Source organism: Bubalus kerabau, chromosome 11 (assembly GCF_029407905.1).
Source record: "Bubalus kerabau isolate K-KA32 ecotype Philippines breed swamp buffalo chromosome 11, PCC_UOA_SB_1v2, whole genome shotgun sequence".
Taxonomy (NCBI): domain Eukaryota; kingdom Metazoa; phylum Chordata; class Mammalia; order Artiodactyla; family Bovidae; genus Bubalus; species Bubalus kerabau.
The window spans coordinates 39,190,022-39,213,846 of NC_073634.1; the positions used below are offsets into that span (position 1 = coordinate 39,190,022).

Here is a 23,825-nt window from a genome sequence, read left to right on the forward strand (position 1 = left end):
ACACACACAATAAATCTGTTTACACAGCTTTAGTTAATACAATGTTGAGTATTTTACCAATGCTGACAGTGCCACTAAAAATGTATTGTTACTGCACTACATTGACCACTACATTGTACAAAGCAGATGTACAATCATAAATGACTGACAGTTAATCAACTAAATGCACAGATGACATTCACTTTCTATTATTTGTCTATTGCACTGATGGTGAGAGGGAAACCTAGTCTTGCATTAAAATATTTCAACTCTGCAGCTTATATTGTGACAGGCAATTATTTAGTCAGATACATTTTTAAAGACTATTTAAGACAAGCAATATCTAGGAAAGACATTTGTAATTGACATGACAAAGATTAAGCAACCGACATACATGTGATATAAATAAAATACAACCAAAATCCACTTTAACAACATATTGGAATTTTTATGGGATAATTTTTTAAAACAGATCTTTGAATGTAAACTGATCAAAGAAAGCAAAACATTCATCACATTCAGCATAAACACTGGCTTTATCCATTCAATAAAAGATAAGCGAACAAAAATTTGACCGTGTTATGCATTTTTACTGCTAAAGTGAAATTTTCTATCGTGTTTTTTCTAATAAAGTAACTAAAGTTATTCCTTCAGAGTAAAATACACACAATTTTTGTTCTCAATTCAAATAGCTGAAAGTTTTACAATTTACTAAAAATAATCTGTAGTTTACTGTTTATTAACTTTTTTCTATCCAAACACATCCAATAAACAAAGCACAAATCCAGTGGCTTATTACCACAAAAAAATCTCAAATAGGCAAGTTTTCACATGAGGGGCAGGGAACCCCATAGAAGAACTAGGGATAGAAGACGATTTTAGAAGCCTTTTAGGAGGATAAAGCTAAATAATTCCCTTTTCTTCCAACAGTCTATGTAGTTGTCCGAGGAGGGAAAGAAAAGAGGATACATTTAATTTTTTCCTTATATAGGTTATTCTTAATTTAGGAATAGGAAAGAGAAAAGTTGGCCCAGATTCCTCCAGTTTAGGCAACAGATTAAAGTACCCTTGTCACTCAGATGGTAAAGATTCTGTCTGCAATGCAAGTGACCCGGGAGCGATTCCTGGGTTGGGAAGATCCCCTGGAGAAGGGAATGGATACCCACTCCAGTATTCTTGCCTGCAGAATTTCATGGACACAGGGTCCATGGGGTTGAAAACAGTCAGACACAACTGAGAGACTAACAAGGTACCTGAAATTAAGTGACAAAATTATCACAATCCTGAGGATACACAGGACTAAGGTAGAATAGCATAGGGGCTACAAAGACAGACTTGAGCTATACTACTGGACAGCCTGGGTCCAAATCTTAAGCTCTAGCACTAAATAGCTGTGTGAACTTTGGCAAGTATGTCGAACACTCTGTGCCTCAATTTCCTTCTCCATAAATTAATGATAATAGTGTCTACTATATTTTATATTAAATGAGTTAACAGTAAAGAATCAATCATAGTAGCTACTGTATATCAGGCAATATTTTAAGTGTTGGTTAAAGAAATAAACAAACTAAAAATCAGAATGGAGCATGAAGGCTGAAAGTAATAGGAAGTAAGATGGAGCCGAGTAAGTAGCTTCAGTAGTAAAAACACAAGGAGTGTGGCTGAGAAAAATGCGGGTGCCTCGGGAGTAAGAACAAAATGGAGTGACAGAGGAAAGGGAACACCCTGCCAGGACTGCCCACGGTATCTCTATGAGCTGGATTTACAGAAGCATTTTGGGGAGGGAATGGTGAGGGGCAACTGCTACTAGTTGTCAGAAGCCCAGACACAACAATAAAATCCACTAAGTAAAAAGTTAAAGGTACTTAAATAGCTCTGTTAATAGCTAGATATAGCATTCAGTAGTGAGTATTCATATCTCAGCAGTGAGTGTATGTGTGCACGCACATGTGCACATGTAAAGGGGGTTTCTTAGGACAAGTAAACATATACAAATAACTTTTAAAAATTATATTTCTCAATTAATTGTCAATAGTTTTATATCTCAGTTATCAAAAAATACTATGAATTTTTGTGAAAATTTATTGAAATGGTATACAGAGAGTTACAACAATGAGTACTTGACAGATAATGATGTATTAATCAATCAACTGCTGGAAAAAGAAGTAAATACAATCAGGGACTCAAACCATTGCAAATTATAAACAAAAAGTAAAGTGGAGATTAGAACATGTATCTAAATTTTGCTTTACTTCTATATTCCTCAAACCACCTATCAGATAGCAGTTTTTCCTCACAAGCCACCAAACTGAAACATTCAGTATCAGAAAGACATGATAGTCCTAAACCTAAAATTTTAAATCTCTGCTTAGAGAAAATTGTTGAATTCTATATTATGGTAGACATAATAAAAAGGTGATATACTGGGATCCTGCCAAATAAAGATCTTTTCTTTACAATATAGATGGAGAGGCCACCAGGTAGAAGATGGAGTCACAGAAATGCAAATTAAATTTACAAGTAGGAAGCACCAGTGTTGCCTGCATGAATCCCAGAGAGGACCACTTTGAAAAGCAAAATTTAAATAACAAGATATCAAAGCACTCTTCTGCTGAAATCCAAAATTTCAGTACTTGCCCAAAAATTATTTTAGTAAATGGTAGTTCTGAAGCACAAAAATGAAATCTTCCAAATATTTCATTGAAATTTTATAAAACACCCCATGTTCTCTATATTCCTAGAGACTTTTATTCTATTTTCTCACTTGACTCAAATTATCAGGCCAAAAGAGTTCTCTCACTGCTACAATTATCAATAATTTCTCAGTTCATCTAGACACGTAACTCCTGCAAAGGCTTATAGAACAACTTTTATCCTTTTGCCCTAGAAAAATTCTGACTCAACTTTCATATAATCACTCATAGGCAATGCCCTTCTGGGAAACCACTTGAGGTAAACAGTTGTATCCTCAGCTGCTTCAGAAATCAGTATTTATTGAGAGAGACTAAGTTCAAACAGACAAGACGCTACAGGATAGGCGTGTCCATCTAGTTGACTAAGGGATGCTAGAAATCACCAAAGCTGCTACAACCATTCTGTTGCAGGCATTTTAAAAGAAGCATGAGGGATGGCCCAATTAGAAGAAACAGCCCTTTTGAGAGGATTCACTGGCACCCACTCCTTTCTGTTCTCTTCTAACCGCCTCTGACCTTTTTCTAGGATTCTATCCTTACATTCAGGGCTTCCCAGTGGCTCAGTGGTAAAGAATTTGCCTTCCAAGCAGGAGATGCAGGTTCAATCCCTGAGTTGGGAAGATCCCCTGGTGAAGGAAATGGCAACCCATTCCAGTATTCTTGCCTGAAAAATCCCAAGAACAGTGGGGCTTGGTGGGCTACAGTCCATGAGGTCACAAAAGAGTCAGACATGACTTAGCAATAAACAACAATCCTTACATTCAATCTCACTATTAGCAGGTCCCCAATTCTTTCATCCCAACACAGCCATCACAATCAAAACACACACAGTAACTGTCTCTTCCAAACACAGGGATTTCAAGAAATTGGGGGAAATGAAAAGAGTCAAGTCCACAGTAGTAGGATTTCTTACCAGGAACTGCACAGTAGATTCAGTGGGTCAAATCCAGCAAGTAGCAGAGATGGCAACCATTCTTTATATTTTGTCTGTGCTTTAATTGCGTGATTTATAAATTCAGATATATGGTCCCATGGTGTCGATGGGCAACATTTCTTCAAAAAGTAGCGAAATACTGAAAACCTCTCATACTTCAGGCAGTATGCCAAATGAAGTTCATTTAGCTGAGCTCCATACTTCAAAAGAATATTTACAATTCCAAAGAAGTCACAGCTCCATCAGTAAAAAGAAAGGAAGGTAGGGGAAGGGGGGGAAGGGGAAGGGAAGAGAAGATTTTCAAATTAAAAAAAATTCTTACAAATAGTTAATAGTAGTTATGACTGGAAAATAAGAATAGCAGATGCTAAAGAGGGAGGGGACATATGTATACCTATGGCTAATCCATGTTGATGTATATCAGAAATCAACACAACACTGTAATTAGATGTACAGCAGAAACCAACACAATATTGTGATTATCTTTCAATTAAAAATAATTTAAAAAAAGAATGGCAGATGTGATAGTGGATGGTTTTACATGTCCAGTGGATTGAGACTCAGTTCAGTTCAGTTCAGTCGCTCAGTCGTGTCTGACTCTTTGCCACCCCATGAATCGCAGCACGCCAGGCTTCCCTGTCCATCACCAACTCCCGGAGTTCACTCAGACTCACATCCATTGAGTCAGTGATGCCATTCAGCCATCTCATCCTCTGTCGTCCCCTTCTCCTCCTGCCCCCAATCCCTCCCAGCATCAGAGTCTTTTCCAATGAGTCAGCTCTTCGCATGAGGTGGCCAAAGTACTGGAGTTTCAGCTTCAGCATCATTCCTTCCAAAGAAATCCCAGGGCTGATCTCCTTCAGAATGGACTGGTTGGATCTCCTTGCACTCCAAGGGACTCTCAAGCGTCTTCTCCAACACCACAGTTCAAAAGCATCAATTCTTCGGCGCTCAGCCTTCTTCACAGTCCAACTCTCACATCCACACATGACCACAGGAAAAACCATAGCCTTGACTAGATGAACCTTTGTTGGCAAAGTAATGTCTCTGCTTTTGAATATGCTATCTAGGTTGGTCATAACTTTCCTTCCAAGGAGTAAGTGTCTTTTAATTTACACCACGTTGCATGGTTTTTAATTTTCAACTATGAACAAGTCATGCCCTTAGAATTTAAAACACTTACCTTAAATAAAATTATCACTGACAAGTAAAACTCTTCAAATTGTGATTTTTTATGCACAATTAATTATCTATACTACAAAATACTTGCTAAACAAAGTTAATAAACAATATGATCAGTCAAAAAAGACAGGATCAATTTCCCTCTTTCTTTTAAATTTCTAGTGGTAGATAGCAATCAAATAGCCTTTTTTATGAACAAAAACTTAAAGCTTTACATTTTTTAAAATTAATCTTTATCAAGTGTTTTACTGAATGAAAGTGTATTATTTTATACCTGCTGAATTGGTTACCTGTTTTAAAAATTATCATCCTGCTAAGTTGTGCTTAAAATGACTAAAAGTAAGTTTAACTTTTTTATGAGAGAGCTAATTGGCAAAAGGTGTCAAAAGAGGTATTATAGCAAAGTTATAAAGAGCACAGACTGGAGCCAGACTGCTCAGCCACTTACTAGCTGTGTGACTTTGAGCAAGTTACTTAACCATCCTGGCACACAGAATTAGCATTATATAAGTATTTGTAAAACAAAATGATATGCAAAGTAAAATGCCACAAATTTAAATATAATAAACATGAATCCTGGGAATCTACCTGAGACAAAAATAAATTATATGTTATTTGCACAAATATATTAACCACAGTATTGTCTTTAACAGATTTTTTAAATAAATTAACTGTTTAACAGAGGAGGAGATATGTGCAAAATATGACATAGTCATTAAAAACCAAAATTATGATGGTTATGTGATCACATTTAAAAAACTGTTTATGATATAACTTTAACAAAGTTCAATAAACATGTACATTCACTACGCAGACAGCTGTGAAAGAAAATATGCAAGAATAAAATAAGTCTCCCTCTGAAATTGACATTAATGCTATTTTAAATAACAAGAAATAAAAAAAATTCATTATTCATAGTATTAAAGAACCTAAATAATTAAGAATCATAAAAAGAATATAAAAAACAAATATAAAACATTTAAACCATTGTCATGTGAGACCAACTACTTCTGAGAACTTGAGTCCAAGGTTTCAAAGCAGTTAAACATCATATACATATATATCACTTATGTAAATTTTTGTAAATCTGTTTTATTTGCTCTCCAATTTGTGCTTCTTTTCTTCAGTTAAAAGATTAAATACTAATTCTCTTTATTATCAACAATATACATAACAATTAGAAAATAAAAAGCTATAATTCTAAAATTTTCTTTATAAAAATTAATTAACTTTGTTGTCTGTCTAGTATATATTGATATTTGTTCCTGGAAACACCATCATTCTTATCACTGTTCTTGAAAAGAGCCCTGTATATACTTTTCTTTCTTATGGCTATTTTCAGATACAGGAAAGCTAAAAGAATTTATTGCCAACAGTCCTGCACCACAAGAAACGCTAAAGGATATACTTTTTTTTTGTATTGGGGTTTAGCCGATTAACAAACAATCCTGTGACAGTTTCAGGTAACAGTGTAGTGACTCAACCATGCATATGTATCCATATCCACTCTTACAGGATATACGTCTGACTGATGGTTTTAAACAGTTATAAGCGATTTCTTTCAACCACTCTGACCTCATTAGGCTCTCATTATCCTGCCTGCAGTTATTACTTGCTGATTCCACCACAGAACAGATGAGTAACACATGACATGGACTGTTGGACACATTCCAACAAACATATAGGAAAGTGGGAAAAGCTGGAGACACTGCCTCATTACAAATGTGATACACAATTCTCAAGAACCCTTAATTTTCAAGGCATATATGTTTACATGTGCACTTCAGAAACTGGCTGAACTCTTCCCTCAAGCAACGTGAAAGTATCAATGGCCTAACCACAGGTGCTTTAGCCCTCAGAGAGGACGACGTATTTTTGCAGATACAAAGGTAAATGAGAGCCCTAAATGCCCCTGTTATATTAAGTGCCACAGACAGCTAGAGAATCTATTTTCTGTTTAGGAAAAAAACTATAAAACCAAGAGGCTTTCCCATTCAAGTTTCAAATATAGCATCTCGCCATGTGATTCATGCTAAGAAAAATTTAAGGACAAGGCCATTGATAAACCAACCAACCATCTCTAAATGTTAGAAGAACATGTGCACATATAACTCTCCATAATAACAACCTTTATCTGTTCTACACCAGGCAACTATGATAAATGTGTTACATGGAAGATTTGCCTTAATATTCACAATAACCCTAAAAAGTAACTTTTATTACCACCTCCACTCTAGATGCAAAAACTGAAACTTAATCACAAAACTAGTAATTTGTAAAACTGGGATAATAATAGCAAATCAAAATCCAACAGTGAATATGATATCACAAATATCAGAAATATCTCTCCTACATTATAAAAACAAAACATCTCAGGAAATAGTCAAATTGGGAATTATTTTAAGGCCAGACCTGTTTCTTCAAGTATGTTCCATGGAACACTAGTCCCTGCAAATGATCTATGTTAAAAAAGCCTCCATAATTAAAATATTTGAGAGGCCCTTTATAGTATACACTAGTCCATATAAGAGAGAAATACAGGATGAACTTAAACAGTATGCTAGTTACATTTTTAAAATGTATGCGCAAGTATTTTTCTTCAAACTCTGGATACACTTCAGAGGAAGTACCTTTAGAATTAAAGCAATGGATCCAATCATTAATCAGAAAAAAGCATAATAAAGAGGATATAAAATGCCCCAAAAGTCTGTAAACACAGGAATAATAGTGTATTTATTGTAAAGTTCATCCTATGTTTCCAAATTTTTCAAACTTTGGTAGACTCATCCCTCCTTAGGAATTCATAAAACACACCACCGTAAGAAAAATTCTTAGAAGCCCTTCAGGAAACAAATCTAATTACCACTGCTTAACCCTGTGTATTCCAAACTTAATTAACTAAAGAACCCATTTTATCCTATGTATTATCTATTAAGAATGTATAGAAAGAGTATTCTACAAAACACAGTTCTAACTCCTTCCAGTTATCACACTGCCTTGTATTAGAAGGAATAAGAGCACACTCCTAAAAGGCTTTTATAAACTACCTACTGCTACATTATAAACCCTTTTTCAACAGAACTACCATTTACATGGTCAATAATAAACACAAAATACAACTGGAGGATCATAAAACTTTTTCAGCATGCCCTGAGCTTCTGTTACATTATACATCTCAAATATACATAACAAGCTCCAGCAACTCAAGTAACTTCAGTGCTCTACAATGCCCTTGATTATTACATGTCAGTTAGCAAGATAAAGGCTTAGATAAAACTTTGGTTAAAATATAAATTACATGGGAATATGTATGTGTTCCTCTTAACACTTAATACAAATTCTCTTTCAAGCCCTGATGGTGAATAAGAAAAACTCTTCAAGTCCTAGAGTAGTCCTTCTTATTTAACACAAATATCAAGAACTACTTATGACACATTAAGAGACTTCATATTATGTAACAGTGAAAACTATAATACACAGAGAAAGAGAAGTTTAAAAACCAAAAAAGCAATGTCTAAACCTTACTTGGGGGCTTGTACATTTTCCATCATACTGCCCTTTTAAGTTCAAAACTATGCACAGAAACAGGCTCAGATAAAAAAGAAGCACAGTAAAAGGAAATTCAACATGTTAATAAGGTTTCTTTTAAACAAATGGAAATGGACAAATATCTTAATAACCCAACAAAACCTACAACCGACTTTTTAGCTGAATTATTAAAAGGTCATATAGTAAGTTTTACTGAATGGCTTTTAACCATCAGCTGAAAATAAAATAAAAACATTACATTGTGTCAGATGTATTCATGTGTGATATAATGATAAGAATGGACACAATTATTTTTATAAAATTAGCGGGATAACAATGATCAGTATTGATTAGAAAAACATAATCAGGTCAGTTAAGCCAGGAGCCCTTTCTACAGCCATATATAAAAGGCATTAATATTTGTTTAAATTTCCTGTAATTTCTCAACTTCCCATCTCTTTCACCCATTCCAGCTAAAGAAGTCATTTTCTTGTATTTTCTCATTTGAGTTGAATTACTCAGCTATGCCCCTGAAAGACTGGCTTCATGTCACTGAAGCTGTTAACTTGTTAGCCCCAAAGGATAAGGAATTCTTTTGTACAGTAGTGGAGGAGACAAGACAACTTTCCATCATGCTTTGGAGTATGAGAAGAGCTAAAGGTCACTGCTTCAAATAGAAGCCTATTCTCTCCAAGGGATACTCAGTAAAAATGTTTCAGAATGCTAATCCTGAGCTAAAAAGTTAAATTGGCTGAATAAAACAAAAAAGAAAGGAAAACCCAGAGCCATTATTTATTATCTTCATCACTTTTTGATATTAATTATACTGTTTGTAAAAGCAGATAACTTTACCATAACGTAACAGGCCAACAGTGCAAAGAGCATCAGAAATGTTAAATTTCTAGATCTCAGGAGAAATGCCAGAAAACATACAAATAAGAAAACAAAAGTTTTGGAAACTATAAGCAAGGTGAAAAGGCAGCCTTCAGAATGGGAGAAAATAATAGCAAAGGAAACAACTGACAAAGTATGCAAGCAGTTCATACAACTCAATACCAGAAAAATGAACAAACCAATCAAAAAGTGAGCCAAAGAACTAAACTAACATTTCTCCAAAGAAGACATACAAGTGGCTAATTAACCAGGAAAAGATGCTCAACATCACTCATTATCAGAGAAATGCAAATCAAAACCACAATGAGGTACCATCTCACACTGGTCAGAATGGCTGCCATCAAAAAGTTTACAAACAATAAATGCTGGAGAGGGTGTGGAGAAAACACTGTTGGTGGGAATGCAAACTGATACAGCTACTATGGAGAACAGTGTGGAGATTCCTTAAAAAACTGGAAATAGAACTGCCATACGACCCAACAATCCACTTCTGGACATACACACTGAGGAAAGCAGAATTGAAAGAGACACAGGTACCCAATGTTCACTGTAGCACTGTTTACAATAGCTAAGACATGGAATCAACCTCGATGTCCATCGGCAGAAAAACAGTAAGGTACATAAACACAATGGAGTTTTACTCAGCTAAGAAAAAGAACACATTTGAGTCAGTTCTAATGAAGTGGGTGAAACTGGAGCCTATTACACAGAGTGAAATGAATCAGAAAGAGAAACACCAATACAGTATATTAACACATATATATGGAATTTAGAAAGACATTAATGACAATCCTATATGCAAGGCAGCAAAAGAGACACAGGTGTAAAGAACAGACTTTTGGACTGTGTAGAAGAAAGCGAGGGTGGGATGATTTGATAGAATAGCACTGAAACATGTATATTACCATATATAAAATAGATGACTAGTGTAAGTTCAATACATGAAGCAGGGTACCCCAAACTGGTGCTCTGGGACAATCCAGAGGGATGGGGTGGGGAGGGAGGTGGGAGGGAGGTTCAGGATGGGGGGATACATGTGCACTCATGGTTGATTCATGTCAATGTATGGCAAAAACCACCACAATATTGTAAAGTAATTATCCTCCAATTAAAATAAACTAACTTAAAAAAAACTTTTGACTCATTAATAACTAAAGTCAGATAAGCGTTGATTAAATCTTTTATACAATGATCTTATACCAAACCAACATTACTATAATAACACATTGTTACTATACAAATAAAATTTCAAAACTCATACCACAGGCTTCCCTGATGGATCAGTGGTAAAGAAATCTGCCTGCCAATGCAGATGTGGGTTCAATCCCTGGTCCAGGAAGATCTCACATACCATGAAGCAACTAAGCCCATGCACCACAACTATTGAAGCCCTAGAGCTCAGGGACTGCAACTACTGAACCCACATGCCACAACGACTGAAGCCCTGTGCCCTAGAGCCCATGCTCCACAACAAGAAAGGATACCAAAAGGAGAAGACCACGTACCACAAAGAAGGGTAGCCTCGCTCCCTGTAACTAGAGAAAACCCCACTCAGCAACAAAGACTCAGCATAGCCAAAATAAAACAAAACAAAACTGGAGATCAATTCAAGATAGCAGAGCACTGAAACTGCAACTAGCCATTGAACAACTGCTGACAGGACACTGGAACTCACCAAAAAAAGATACCCCATGTCCAAAGACAAAGGAGAAACCACGACAAGACACCCCATCCACCAGAAGGCAGACAGAAGAAGCAAGAAAATCCCACAGTCACCAGAATGAAAACCATATCACAGAAAATTAAGCAAAATGAAAAGGCAGAGGATCATGTCCCAGATGAAGGGATAAGATAAAAATCTCAGAAAAGCAACTAAATAAAATAGAGATAAGCAACCTTCCAAAAAAAGAATTCAGAATAATGACAGTGAAGATGATCCAGGATCTTGGAAACAGAATGGAGAAGATGCAAGAAATGTTTACCAAAGACCTAGAAGAACTAAAGAACAAACAGAGATGAACAATACACTGGAAGAATCAACAGCAGAATAACTGAGGCAAAAGGACAGATAAGTGACTGGGAAGACAGAATGGTGGAAATCACTGCCACAGAACAGAATATTAAAAAAAGGATGAAAAAAAAAAATATGAGGACAACCTAAAAGACCTCTAAGACAACATTAAATGCACTGACATTTGCATTATAGGGTCCCAGAAGGAGAGGAGAGAGACAGGATCTGAGAAAATATTTGAAGAGATAATAGCTGAAAACTTGCCTAATTTGGGAAAGGAAATAGTCAACCATGTCCAAGAAGCATAGAGAGTCCCAGGCAGAATAAACCCAAGGAGGAACACATCAAGACACATAGTAATCAAACTGGTGAAAATTAAAGACAAAAATATTAAAAGCAACAAGGGGCAAACGACAAATAACATATAAGGGAACTTCCATAGGTTATCAGCTGATTTCTCAACAGAAACTCTACAAGCCAGTAGGGAATGGCACAATATATTTTAAAGTGATCAGGGAAGAACCTGCAACCAAGAATATTCTACCCAGCAAGGCTCTAGTTCAGATTTGATGGAGAAATCAAAAGCTTTACAGACAAGCAAAAGTTAAGAGAATTCAGTACCACCAAACCAGCTTTACAACAAATGCTAAAGGAACTTCTCTAGGCAGGAAACACAAAAGGAGGATAAGATCTACACAAAATAAACTTGAAACAAATTAGAAAACCATAATAGAATCATGCTGCTGCTGATGCTAAGTCACTTCAGTCGTGTCCAACTCTGTGCGACCCCACAGACGGAAGCCCACCAGGCTCCCCCGTCCCTGGGATTCTCCAGGCAAGAACACTGGAGTGGGTTTCCATTTCCTTCTCCAATGCATGAAAGTGAAAAGTAAAAGTGAAGTCGCTGAGTCATATCAGACTCTTAGCGACTCATGGACTGCAGCCTACCAGGTTCCTCTGTCCATGGGATTTTCCAGGCAAGAGTACTGGAGTGGGTTGCCATTGCCTTCTCCGAATAGGATCATATGTATTGATAATTATTTTAAATGTAAATGGATTAAATGCACCAACCAAAAACACAGACTGGCCGGGGGCGGGGGGGGGGGGGGGGGGACACGAAAACATGTGCATGTATGCACTTCCACTTTCCATATCACTCTACTTAATTCCCCAAACTGCATGTAATTATTTTATATTGTTAGGTTAATCATGTTTCCATTATGGCTTGCAATTATTTTTTATTTTTTGGTCTGGTTACTGATTGTGAAAACTGATCAACATTTTTTACTATTGTAATGTTAGAAAAAAACTTACACCACTAAACTTATTATCTATTACCAAATATCTGAAAGTTCAAATATCTAATTATTAATTTTGGAAAATAGTCTTCCAAGTTCCCTGGTATTATTTTTGTGACCAAAACTCAAATTCTTATTCATAATTGGTAAATGTAATACAGGAAATTCATACACTGGCTTAAGAAGAAACAGAACAAAAAGCTATTTTTAAACAAAATTAGTCAATTGTCCTTTAGAAAGGTAATTCTAATTAATTTAAACAATTTTAAGTATGTAACCTAGAGAACTCAAATTTTCAGATGCATATTGAAAGAAATAAAAAAATTAACAAATTTTTCAATTTCTTTCCCCAGGCACTATCTATGTTACCCTCTTGAAATACTAAAACAAAACCTACTGGAAGAATTCACAGTTTTCTTGCTCGATCAGCTTTACACTGAATTTCAAAATAATCAAATGATTTTCCCATTTATGTAGAGCGATTACATGCAAACTAAGAATCTGACATTAGCTTATGTAAATGTTTAAAGACTAAAAGTTTAATTGATGCTATTCTTAGATAAACAGAGGATGGCAAAAGATATGTCCTCCAGAAATGAAGAAGAGAATTAACCTTGATATTTTTTTCTGATGTGCCAGACACTGTGCAGTGCACTATATGTATATACAAATATTAAATGTGAGCATATGTGATAATAAAGCTACCATCTCTTAGCCTTAGTCTCTTGGGAAATGTTTCCCTTTCAATTAAATTTCCCACTGGGTAGGTAAATAATGGCAAAGATGTTTCAAAATTAAGTCTACTGCCATGGCTCTGGCAAACAAATAAAAAGTAAACTGTAAAGACAGAGAGAATGTACCCTCATCAAAGAGATATTCTGATGTTTTGGCTTTTTTCCTATGGACTAACAAATAGCATTTTCCAGCGAGTTTTCTTACTGAAAACCTACCTTACTAATTAAAAATACATTTGCTCCAATTATAAGTTCCCACATGGAATCAAATACATGACAAGTCCTTTTAAAGTCACTAAAAAAGATTTCAATTATGATACATAGGGCCACTTCACATAGCAACACTGCCAAGAATAGTAAAAAACGAAGTCTAATTGCTCATGTCTGTGACCAAAGACCACCATAAACCACAATGTTACTTCTTTAAGTTTCCAACAGTTTGATTATTTTGTAAGCATGCTTTTCTTTGAGCTTCTCATATTTTGGTTTACTTAGCTTCTTAAATCTATAAACTTGTGTCCTTATCTAATGTTGGGATGTGTTTGCCATTATCGGTCACAATCTCCTCCTCTCTTCTGGATCCTAATGACATGAATGTCAACACTGATGATATTGTCCCTCAGGTCCCTGAGGCTCTATTCTTTTCTGTCCCCCCAATCTTCTTTTTCTCTGTTCTTCTGTTTGGATAATTTATATTGGTCTATCTGCAAGGTAACTGACTCTTTCCTCTGTCAATTCCATTCCACTATGAAGCTCATACAGCTAACTTTTCATTTCAGATATTACACTTTTCAGTTTTTATTAAAAAGTCCATTTGGTTCTAATTTTTACTTCTAAGCTGAAAATATCTACCTTTCCATTTATTTCAAGTGTGTTTACCTCATTACATATTTCCAACATCTACATCATCTCAGGGCTGACACATGTTAATTGTCTTTTCCCTCTAAAATTGGTCATATTTTTCTGGTTCTGTCAAGTAATTTTAGATTGTATCCTGGATATTATGAATAGTAATGCTGTGTGTAGACTCTGGGCCCTGGGTCCTGCTATAATTCTTTGACCATAATACTGAATGTGTTTGTTTGTTTTAGCAGGTATATAACCTAGTTAGGTTTAGACTACAATTTCTTTTTCACCTCTACAGACAGTTACTTCAATGCAAATTCAGTTCTCAAGCCTTTGCTATGCTGCTTTGAGTCTGGCCCCATGAAATGTGCCACTTGGACCTGAGACTTGGGTGATAGTTCAAATCTTGTTGTCAATAATTTCTGCCCTGTGAATTCAAAGGTTGGATAGGCCCTGGACATATGTAGGTTTGTACACAGAATCAAGAAAACCTTTTCTCCAGCTCTCTTTCTCCAGGATTTCCCTCATACCCTGTCCCAGAGGGTTCTATTCTACCCAATTCCTCAGGCCAGAAAAACATTCATTTTAAGGTATTTTGGTGTTAATAGGAGCACTGCTATGGTTTAACATGTTTAATTCAAACTACACTTATAAGACTATGAGCTAAGCTGCTATGACAGAAGAACCAAAAATATCATTCCTCCAAAAGCTAAGATGAAGGCTAAAACAGATTATTGATATGCTGGACACACAGACATACAACTATACAAAACTATTATGTTCTTATCAAATAAAAAAATGTTCAATTCTAATCTAATAATAAAAAAAATGGAAACATATATATAATAACAACTGAATCAACTAAAGTCAACAGTACAGCCCTAGTGAGGCAAACTAAAGTAACTAGGCCTCCTGTTTAGAAAGATAAAACCAAAGAAACTATATAGTGAACTATGAAATCATGAAAGTTATGCACAGAGTGGATCCCAGATACTAGATTAACCAAAACTACAATACTCAGAGTACAGTGTGTACCTAGAAGCTTAAGTTCAGAACAAATAAAAATGAACTACTATTTTAAACAGCAAATGTTGAGATGATAGAGAAAGAAAAGCTTAGCAAATAAGTTCTTGATAAATTTTTAAGTCATAGCTAGCAATCCATAATGGTGAATTTAGGAAAGCCAATGAAATTTGAGATTAGCCCACAAACCTCTTTTGCATCATTAAAAATAACAGCTTCTAGCTGCACAACTTATTTTACTATTGGTTGGACCACAGATTTTACTCAATATGGCTTTTCTTACATAAAGCCTTTTTTTATTTATTCTATTTTAAAACCTTATGAGTCAGATAGACAAATCTTGTCTAGTTTGGCCAGAAGCTAATCAATAATCTATCAATAATTCTTCATTTATTCTACTCATAGGATCATGGTAGACTAGCAAAAGAAACATTAAAATTTTTAAATTTAATTAGTGTGACCTACAGAAATAAATGCTATATACCAAATACATTAAAAGTGCTATAATATCTATAAAAATAAAGTTTTATTTTAGATTCTTAACAAGGCTTATAAATTTCAAATGACAAATAACCTGAAACAGTCAATACAATACTTGACAAATTTTAAAATCTTTTTTATCTTTTTATCTCAGTTTTACTGAGGTATAACTGACAAATAAGATTGCAAGATATTTAAAGTATAAAATGTGGTGATTTGATACACATATACATCATGGAAACATTTATCGCCTCATATAATTATCTTTTTGAGAGCATTTAAGTTCTACTCTCAGCAAATTTCAATTTTATAATTCAATGTTATCAGTTATAGTCACCATGTTAAACATTAAATCCTCAGGCCTTAGTCATTGTATAACTTAAAGTTTGTTTTAATTCTTGAAGTGTTTTGAAGATCAAAGACATCAGAGAATTCCTGCATTTACTTTAATATATTAAATATATCCCCTAAAATTGCTACACCAAAAAACATCATCCAGCTCCAAAGAGAAAAGGAAAAAAACCTGACATCATCACCTTGTCTTTGTTATAGTTTGATTAGTGAAACCACCAAAGGTACATCATAGAGGCTTTTGTTTTTGTCTGTTTTTCTGTTTTTAAGTTCCCAATTTAGCTCTAAGACATGCTATTTTATCACAAAAGAAAATCATTTGGAAACACATCTCCATACAGCCAAAAAGAATGAAAGTAAAGTAGATATACATACTCCTTTTGGAAAGCCATACACAAGGGAGAACTGAATCCAAAGACGAGGCACATCTGGGCATCTGGGCTGTAGCCAGACTGGAGCAACATTTCCAGGCACTCCTCATGCCCTCCAAGCACTGCTGAGTACACAGGACTCACTTTGTTTGGCCCAGTGTCACAAACCCGGTTAGTGAGTGGTATTAACAAGTCCAAGATTCTGCAAATACACAAATTCAGGAGTATGTTTCTGTATATACATAATTGCAGACATTTCTACAGGACATAGTTTGAGTCACCCATTGATTGAATTTAAGAAGTCTGTCTGTCTTCAGTGTACTTTCTACGTACAATAAATTTTTACAAGCTACATACTCCAAAATGCTTATTACTGTTGCTTCATAAGAAGGCCCTGAAACATATTTGAAAAACTAAATAATGTTCCTATAAAAGTAACTAGGTAACATATTGTCCTTTTTAATTTTTTTACTAATTGTTTACATTACCACCACTACTCGAGTCCCCAGAATTCAAATTTTATATGAGATATTTTAGGATCTAATAAATTATTTAAAACTTCATTACACTAAATACAAACTTATATCAAGACAATAAATTATTTTCCTTTGTAAAGTAGCAACCAAAGTTTTATTTTTCTAATTAGTAAGAATTTTTTAGGATGATAAGAGACATGAAATGAACAGTATTTACATCAGGAAGAAATCAGAATTTCTGCTAAAATATTCTATTCTCAGAAAAGAATATGAGTTCTTTTATGTGTTATGGCAGATTTATTTAAAAGACTGGTTGCTAACGAGAGAAAGTTCTAAACAAAAATCATTAAAAAGTTCTTAGATTATTTGTAGACTTACCTCCAGCACTCAGCTGGAGAGAAAGGACTAGCCTACACTATAAGGATAATATAAGCCAGAAATTCTCCTCTTTCTGGGAAAAGAAAGGGAGAGCTACACCAAAGTATATTTGTAACATTCTTTCTCCTTGCCACTTTTCCTTAGGTAAAATAGGACTAAGATAACAATATTTAAGGAGAGCCTATATTTACTATGAAGAAAATCATCAGTGACCAACAGAATTCTCAAAATTGAGAACAAATAAGGGCAAATTCTCAAGAGGGTTCTGAAATCAATTTTAAGCTCAGAGTATAACTGTAGATTTATGATTAAATAAAATATCAAGAGTTAAGAAAAACATCAAATTTTTAAACCTAAGTATTTTGCTACAATAAAGAACCTGTCGAGTGTCTCTTACATGTAAAAAATGTGTTAAAAATGTTTAAGTGAGTTGGAAAAAATATACTCTTCAGTTCAGTTCAGTAGCTCAGTCGTGTCCGACTCTTTGCAACCCCATGGATTGCAGCATGCCAGGCCTTCCTGTCCATGACCAAATTCTTCAACAAGGCACAAACAAGATTACAAATATGTTTAAGAAAACAGTAAAATACCATGACACCTAGTGGCATAATAACCTAATTACAGCATCTGCTTTTCTACTATACAAACATATTAAATACTAAAGACAAGACCATTTCACTATTACTTTTTAAATTAAATAATACTAACAATAGCTTGGGAGAAGGCAATGGCAACCCACTCCAGTACTCTTGCCTGGAAAATCCCATGGACGGAAGAGCCTGGTAGACTGCAGTCCATGGGGTCGCTAAGAGTCAGACACGACTGAGCGACTTCACTTTCACTTTCCACTTTCATGCATTGCAGAAGGAAATGGCAACCCACTCCAGTGTTCTTGCCTGGAGAATCCCATGGGCGGAGAAGCCTGGTTGGCTGCAGTCCACGGGGTCGCACAGAGTCGGACACGACTGAAGCGACGCAGCAACAACAGCAACAGCAACAACAATAGCTATAAAAATTACTACTGCAGTAATAAGACTCTAAAAACTTTAAATATATATTTTTAAAGAATACATTTGAATCAGTTCTAATGAGGTGGATGAAACTGGAGCCTATTATCCAGAGTGAAGTAAGCCAGAAAGAAAAACACCAATACAGTATACTAACGCATATATATGGAATTTAGAAAGATGATAACAATAACCCTGTGTACGAGACAGCAAAAGAGACACTGATGTATAGAACAGTCTTATGGACTCTGTGAGAGAGGGAGAGGGTGGGAAGATTTGGGAGAATGGCATTGAAACATGTAAAATATCATGTATGAAACGAGTTGCCAGTCCAGGTTCGATGCATGATACTGGATGCTTGGGGCTGGTGCACTGGGACAACCCAGAGGGATGGAATGGGGAGGGAGGAGGGAGGAGGGAGGAGGGTTCAGGATGGGGAACACATGTATACCTGTGGCGGATTCATTTGGATATTTGGCAAAACTAATACAGTTATGTAAAGTTTAAAAATAAAATAAAATTTAAAAAAAAAAAAAAAAAAACTGTTTGGTACCAATCCATATTAAGATAGGCTGCCATATTCTCAAGGTAAAACCAGGTTTAATAATTTCTAAGATTCTTAGAACTCCCAATTTCAGGGAGTTTCAACTTTCTTTAAGTCTCTCTCTCTCTCCAAAAATTTCATTTGACTTTCTGGCTAGGGAAGAAGAGTAACAGAGGCAGAATAAAGAACCAGGTTGAATTTGAAATCAGACAAAGAGAAGTCCAGTCAAAGGGTTCAAGATGTGGAGGACTGCCTAGACCCCACAAAAAAGAACTCCAACAGAGATCACAAATCCAAAACCTTTCTGGGGTCAGGGAGGTAATATAAGTACATTGAATAAAGTCATCAGATCAGTACCTCAAGATGTCTAGGATAAAACTGGAAAGGAGTGGAAGAGTAGCTTAAGCAAGTCAGAGGGAAGATTTAACACCCTGAGACAGTCTCCTGGGCCATTCTGCCTCACTCTAAGAAAGTGCAAGACTATGAACTTCAGGGGATGGCATGGGAGACAGATGCGGGGGTGGACCTAACCATTAAGCAAATCAGCAGAGAAGGGAACATCAAAGATTATGCCTGGAGGTAAAGGGTCTGGTCCAGAAGATCTAATTTCTTACTAGCTCTGAATTATGAGACCATTTTTACTTTTCATTTTTAGCACTTACTTTGTATGGCCCATCTGTGCAGCTGCATGTATAGGTAGCTGCCAATTGTCCTCATTACAGTAAAGATCAGGATCTGCCCCACTGGAGAGCAAAAGCTCCACACAGTCTGTGTGGCCCTCTTGAGCAGCAATGAACAAGGGAGTAGCTTTGTCCAAAGCTTGACAATTGACATTTGCACCTAAAATAAAACATTTAACATATAACCCTCTTTAATGCAAAAATAAAAAAAGACAATCAACAAACAATTCAAAGCAGCTGCCTTACAAGGCTTTCATAGTACAACAGATTGTCCTCCTTAATGGATACTGTTGTTGAAACATTAATTTTCAATTTCTTATTGGTAATCATTTAAATTGTTTTTGCTTTTATGTTAACAAGAAAAAAAAGATTAATATTTTAGAATTCATTTTTAAGCTAAAATATGAATTTTACCCTATGAAGGATTCATTTCATTCTAACCCTTCCTCCAACAAACACTCTGAGGGTCTAATACGCGATCATTTAAAAAAATATGCAAATCATCAAATACAGATAACATTTCTGATCATTATTGAAAGAATAAGAAAAAAAATCTAAATTATGAGACTTTATAGATGCCACTAATTGATTCAGGCTGAGTCGTGAAAAAAATTCCAGTAGAAATGATATACACAGGGGCTATAACTTTAAACTAATGTTGACTATACTCTCTATTACATTCCTTTTCTTCATGATCAGTGTGTGATGAACAGAGCCCACAATAAAAGGAAAAGGCTCTATTTAAATGGGTTTCTAAGCTGAATTTTTAAGCATAAATCTAATCAATTATTTAGAAGCAAATGTATAAAGATGTGAAAAAGTTTAGTGACCTCAATTTCTGTGAAGGTTTCACAGAAATTCACAGACTTCCTTAAACTTTTCTCATGGACAAATAATGTGCTAAGTATGCTAAGTATGTGTGTGTTAATACATGACCATGAAAATTTTTAAATTTCTGGAATACACCTCAGTGGAAAAATCATCATCCTCAAGGGGGAAGACAATTTTTTATTTAAAAGGAGGTTTCATAAATACACCTTGAATAAACCAAAGCCCTGACATGCGTAAGAACAATGCAAAATACAAATGGTAAGTCAGAATTCACGGAAGAGTCAGAAATTCCAACTGGGTATTCAACACATCTAGATACACTGAATCTTCTTGACTTGTACAAGGTGGATGCCTCACCTACTGTCAGCATTAGAAAGAAATGAACACTATAGCTGAGGAAAGATTAAGTCAAAAAAGAAACCTACTTAACTTTCTTTTTTAAGCAATATTTTGTTTTGATTGACAATTTTAATGTATAAGAATAAGGAACCAGTCTTTGTAAAATTTCAGGTAAAAAAAGTTGGGTAATGAGGAAGAATTCACTGAAAGTCATTTTAAAGAGTTAGAAACATGTATAGTTACATTATAAACATACCTATATACCTTTTCAACTTGCTGTTCATAACTATTCAGAGAGGAAAAAAAAAAAAACAGGTGCTTAGTGTTCCAGGAGACAGGCTTAGCATGAGGAGAGAGTAACTAACCTGCAGTTTAACCTATTTCATTCTAAGTATTACACACTAATAATTGGAATTTTGGGGACTGGAAGTCATAAAATGCATCATGACAGTCTGTGGGAAGGTACAGCACAGAGGAAGGAAGATGAGAAATCAAAGTCCTGTGTCCGAGTCCCGATTCCACAAGTGAATAGCTTCTATTGTAGATCTTTGGCACGTCACTTAAACAGCTCAGAGTCTGGGATTCTTAATACAACAACAAAACACATGCTTGAATAAATGATTTTAGGGATTATCTCAACTCCAAAGATTTACAGACCTGATATTTGTAACATATCTTAATTTTACACTTAACGAATGCTTGTTTCTCTTGCTTACTATGTTAACCTGAGTATTTCAAGGTTTATAAGGAGAAAGCAGAAATAAGAAAATATGTGCTCTAAATAAACTTCGTTTTGGTAATTTATTAAAAGTTTAGATATTATAGAAGATATGTGAAAAGCCTAGGTATTAAAAAAACATTGTGTGGTGGCAAATCCAGTGTCTCTCCCATCTGCTCTTGACTATCCATATTTTGTCAGGTTAGCACTGTGCGCACAGCAATGGTGTCAGAAGAACTGAAGAGCCCTTATAAAACAAATGTTTCTGGTCACAGAAATTTCACAGAGTAATAAGCATGCCACCTCAACACCATCTTCTCTGACCAAGTGCTGAATATGTAATGGTTGTCACTGAAAAACTTTTAAGCAGGTTTATGTTGCTATTTATTAACATAATAGTGTAAACAGGCTTTGAAATAAACCCATTTAAATATCACACAATTAACCAAAATACACAAGTCAGAGGGTTAATGTACAAAATAGCTATCTAAAAGATTAATTAAGACTATATTAGTCATGTGCCCGAGAAAGTTGGAACCGTTCAGGTAGCTATAATGAAGGACAGCCCCATCATTCAACTTGCCAATAAACCTGCTTTAGCAATAGATCATTAAGGTTCTCCTGAGGTAAGTTAATAGTTGTGCATTGTATCATGTTAGTTAATAGAGACTTAGTAACCAGGCTTACAAATTAACTTGTACGTACTCTTATTTACCACTAACATAAGACAATAAATTTCAGAACCTGATTTATATTTAGTTAAGAATTACTCTTCCTAGGAAGAAACAGCATTAAACTCATGATCGTAATAGTGCAAAGGCTAACGGATCAGTCTTACCCGATGATATAAGTATGCTCAAGCTTTCTAGCTTGCCATACTGAGCAGCCACAAATAAAGGTGTGATTCCAAAGTCATCCTGGCATTCCTTGTTTGCTCCTTTTTTAAGAAGCAATTTTATGATCTCAGCATTTCCCTAAGGCACAGATTCATATTTTAAATGAGAAAACAAAGAAAATAGAAGATATCTCTTTTTTTATTGTTGTGTGTGTATATGCTTTTTATCCTCCCTAAAGGAAAACTCTTTTTTAAAAGTGTTTTGGGCAATGGGAAGAAAGTGTTAATCATTATTCTGTACCTTAAGCTAGCCCATTAAACATAAACAGATAAAACAACGATCTCTAGGAATTAGAATCCTTATAAAATCCTGCAAAATTAGTTTGCAAGCCCAAGCACTAAGGTGTTATCACAGTTATCTAAACAAAGTGCTATAAATATAATAAGCCATTGCTCCTATCAATTTATATATCCCAAATATTCTGATGGCCTCTTAACTATGCTATCAACATTTGAAAAACTTACATAATCCCTGCAGCCCAAAGCTGCTAGAACTACGAGCAGCAGGCTTATTCAGAATGATCATTACCATTTAGACTGCCTTTCTGTACTGCATGAACCACCATAAATCACAGGCAAGTAGGAAGCAAAGACTATATAGAATTGTCATTCTAAAGGGGAAAACACACAATTTACATGGAAATGAAATAATAAATGCAGAGTTTACCTGAAAACTAGCCTGGTGCAAGGCGTTCCATCCACTCATAGAATGGGATCCATTAACATTTGCTCCATATCGAAGCAGCAGCCTTAACACATCTATCTGTCCATTTTCAACAGCTGCAACACAGCAGTTAAAAAAATTATCATCAGTAAAAAGGCATGTTTGTATGACTGGGCACTCTGGGGATGTTTCCATCATTTATTCAGCCCAGAACTCACAATACTGTGACCATTTCTATCAACAAATCAAAACATATGTGTACTCCTTGTTCAAGTATAAAACATTTATCACAATTATCTCAACCCAAATCCTTAATATATATACTCTTTTGGGACACACACAAAATTATTGTCAATTGTATCTTAAAAGATATAGAGGAAATGGAAGCAAGAGGCAAATATTTATTCTCTCTGATAATGGAGACAATATGTTTCTATTTTGTTAAAAATGTAACTGGAAGGGGCATGGGATGAACAGGTAAGAAGAAACAGCATCAGTCTGGAGAAACGGTCTCAAAAGAATTGAAACATTGGCTATTATTACCATTTCATCACAAATGACAACAGTAACTGACAAGCAAACTGAAAGCATAATACTCCAAGTCTGTACTTTAGATATTTTTAGCATAATAAACAACACTCTTTGTTACAATGATGTTCTTTTATTAACCAGTGAAAATTTAGTAGAACCCTGCTTATTTGAACTAAAAGGGGACTCCAGACAAACTTAGGAGTGTTGTTAAAGAAATGCATGTAGTGAAATAATATGCATTTCTTTAACAACACTCCTAAGTTTGTCTGGAGTCCCCTTTTAGTTCAAATAAGCAGGGTTCTACTAAATAACTCCCAAGTTCCACTAAAATAGATTATTTGAAGGAAGAGTTTGCATGCCTATGCTATGCTAAGTCACTTCAGTCGTGGCCGACTCTGTGCGACCCCATAGACGGCAGCCCACCAGGCTCCCCCGTCC

The 23,825-nt window shown here is 35.2% G+C and overlaps 1 protein-coding gene across 4 annotated transcripts in view; it reads right to left on the reverse strand.

Annotated features, from left to right (window-relative positions):
* Positions 1–23,825, reverse strand: part of ASB3 (ankyrin repeat and SOCS box containing 3) — a 122,272-nt gene that overhangs the window by 22,895 nt on the left and 75,552 nt on the right. For 2 of the 4 annotated variants that reach the window (XM_055540070.1, XM_055540071.1), the window contains exons 4-9: positions 22,860–22,972; positions 22,136–22,271; positions 20,836–20,865; positions 19,392–19,569; positions 16,329–16,526; positions 3,586–3,843 (exon numbers count right to left, since the gene is read on the reverse strand). In XM_055540070.1, the coding sequence (XP_055396045.1) occupies positions 3,586–3,843; positions 16,329–16,526; positions 19,392–19,569; positions 20,836–20,865; positions 22,136–22,271; positions 22,860–22,972 (913 nt within the window). The remainder of the gene's footprint in view (positions 1–3,585; positions 3,844–16,328; positions 16,527–19,391; positions 19,570–20,835; positions 20,866–22,135; positions 22,272–22,859; positions 22,973–23,825) is intronic. The other 2 variants (XM_055540072.1, XM_055540073.1) reach the window with 2 other exon arrangements.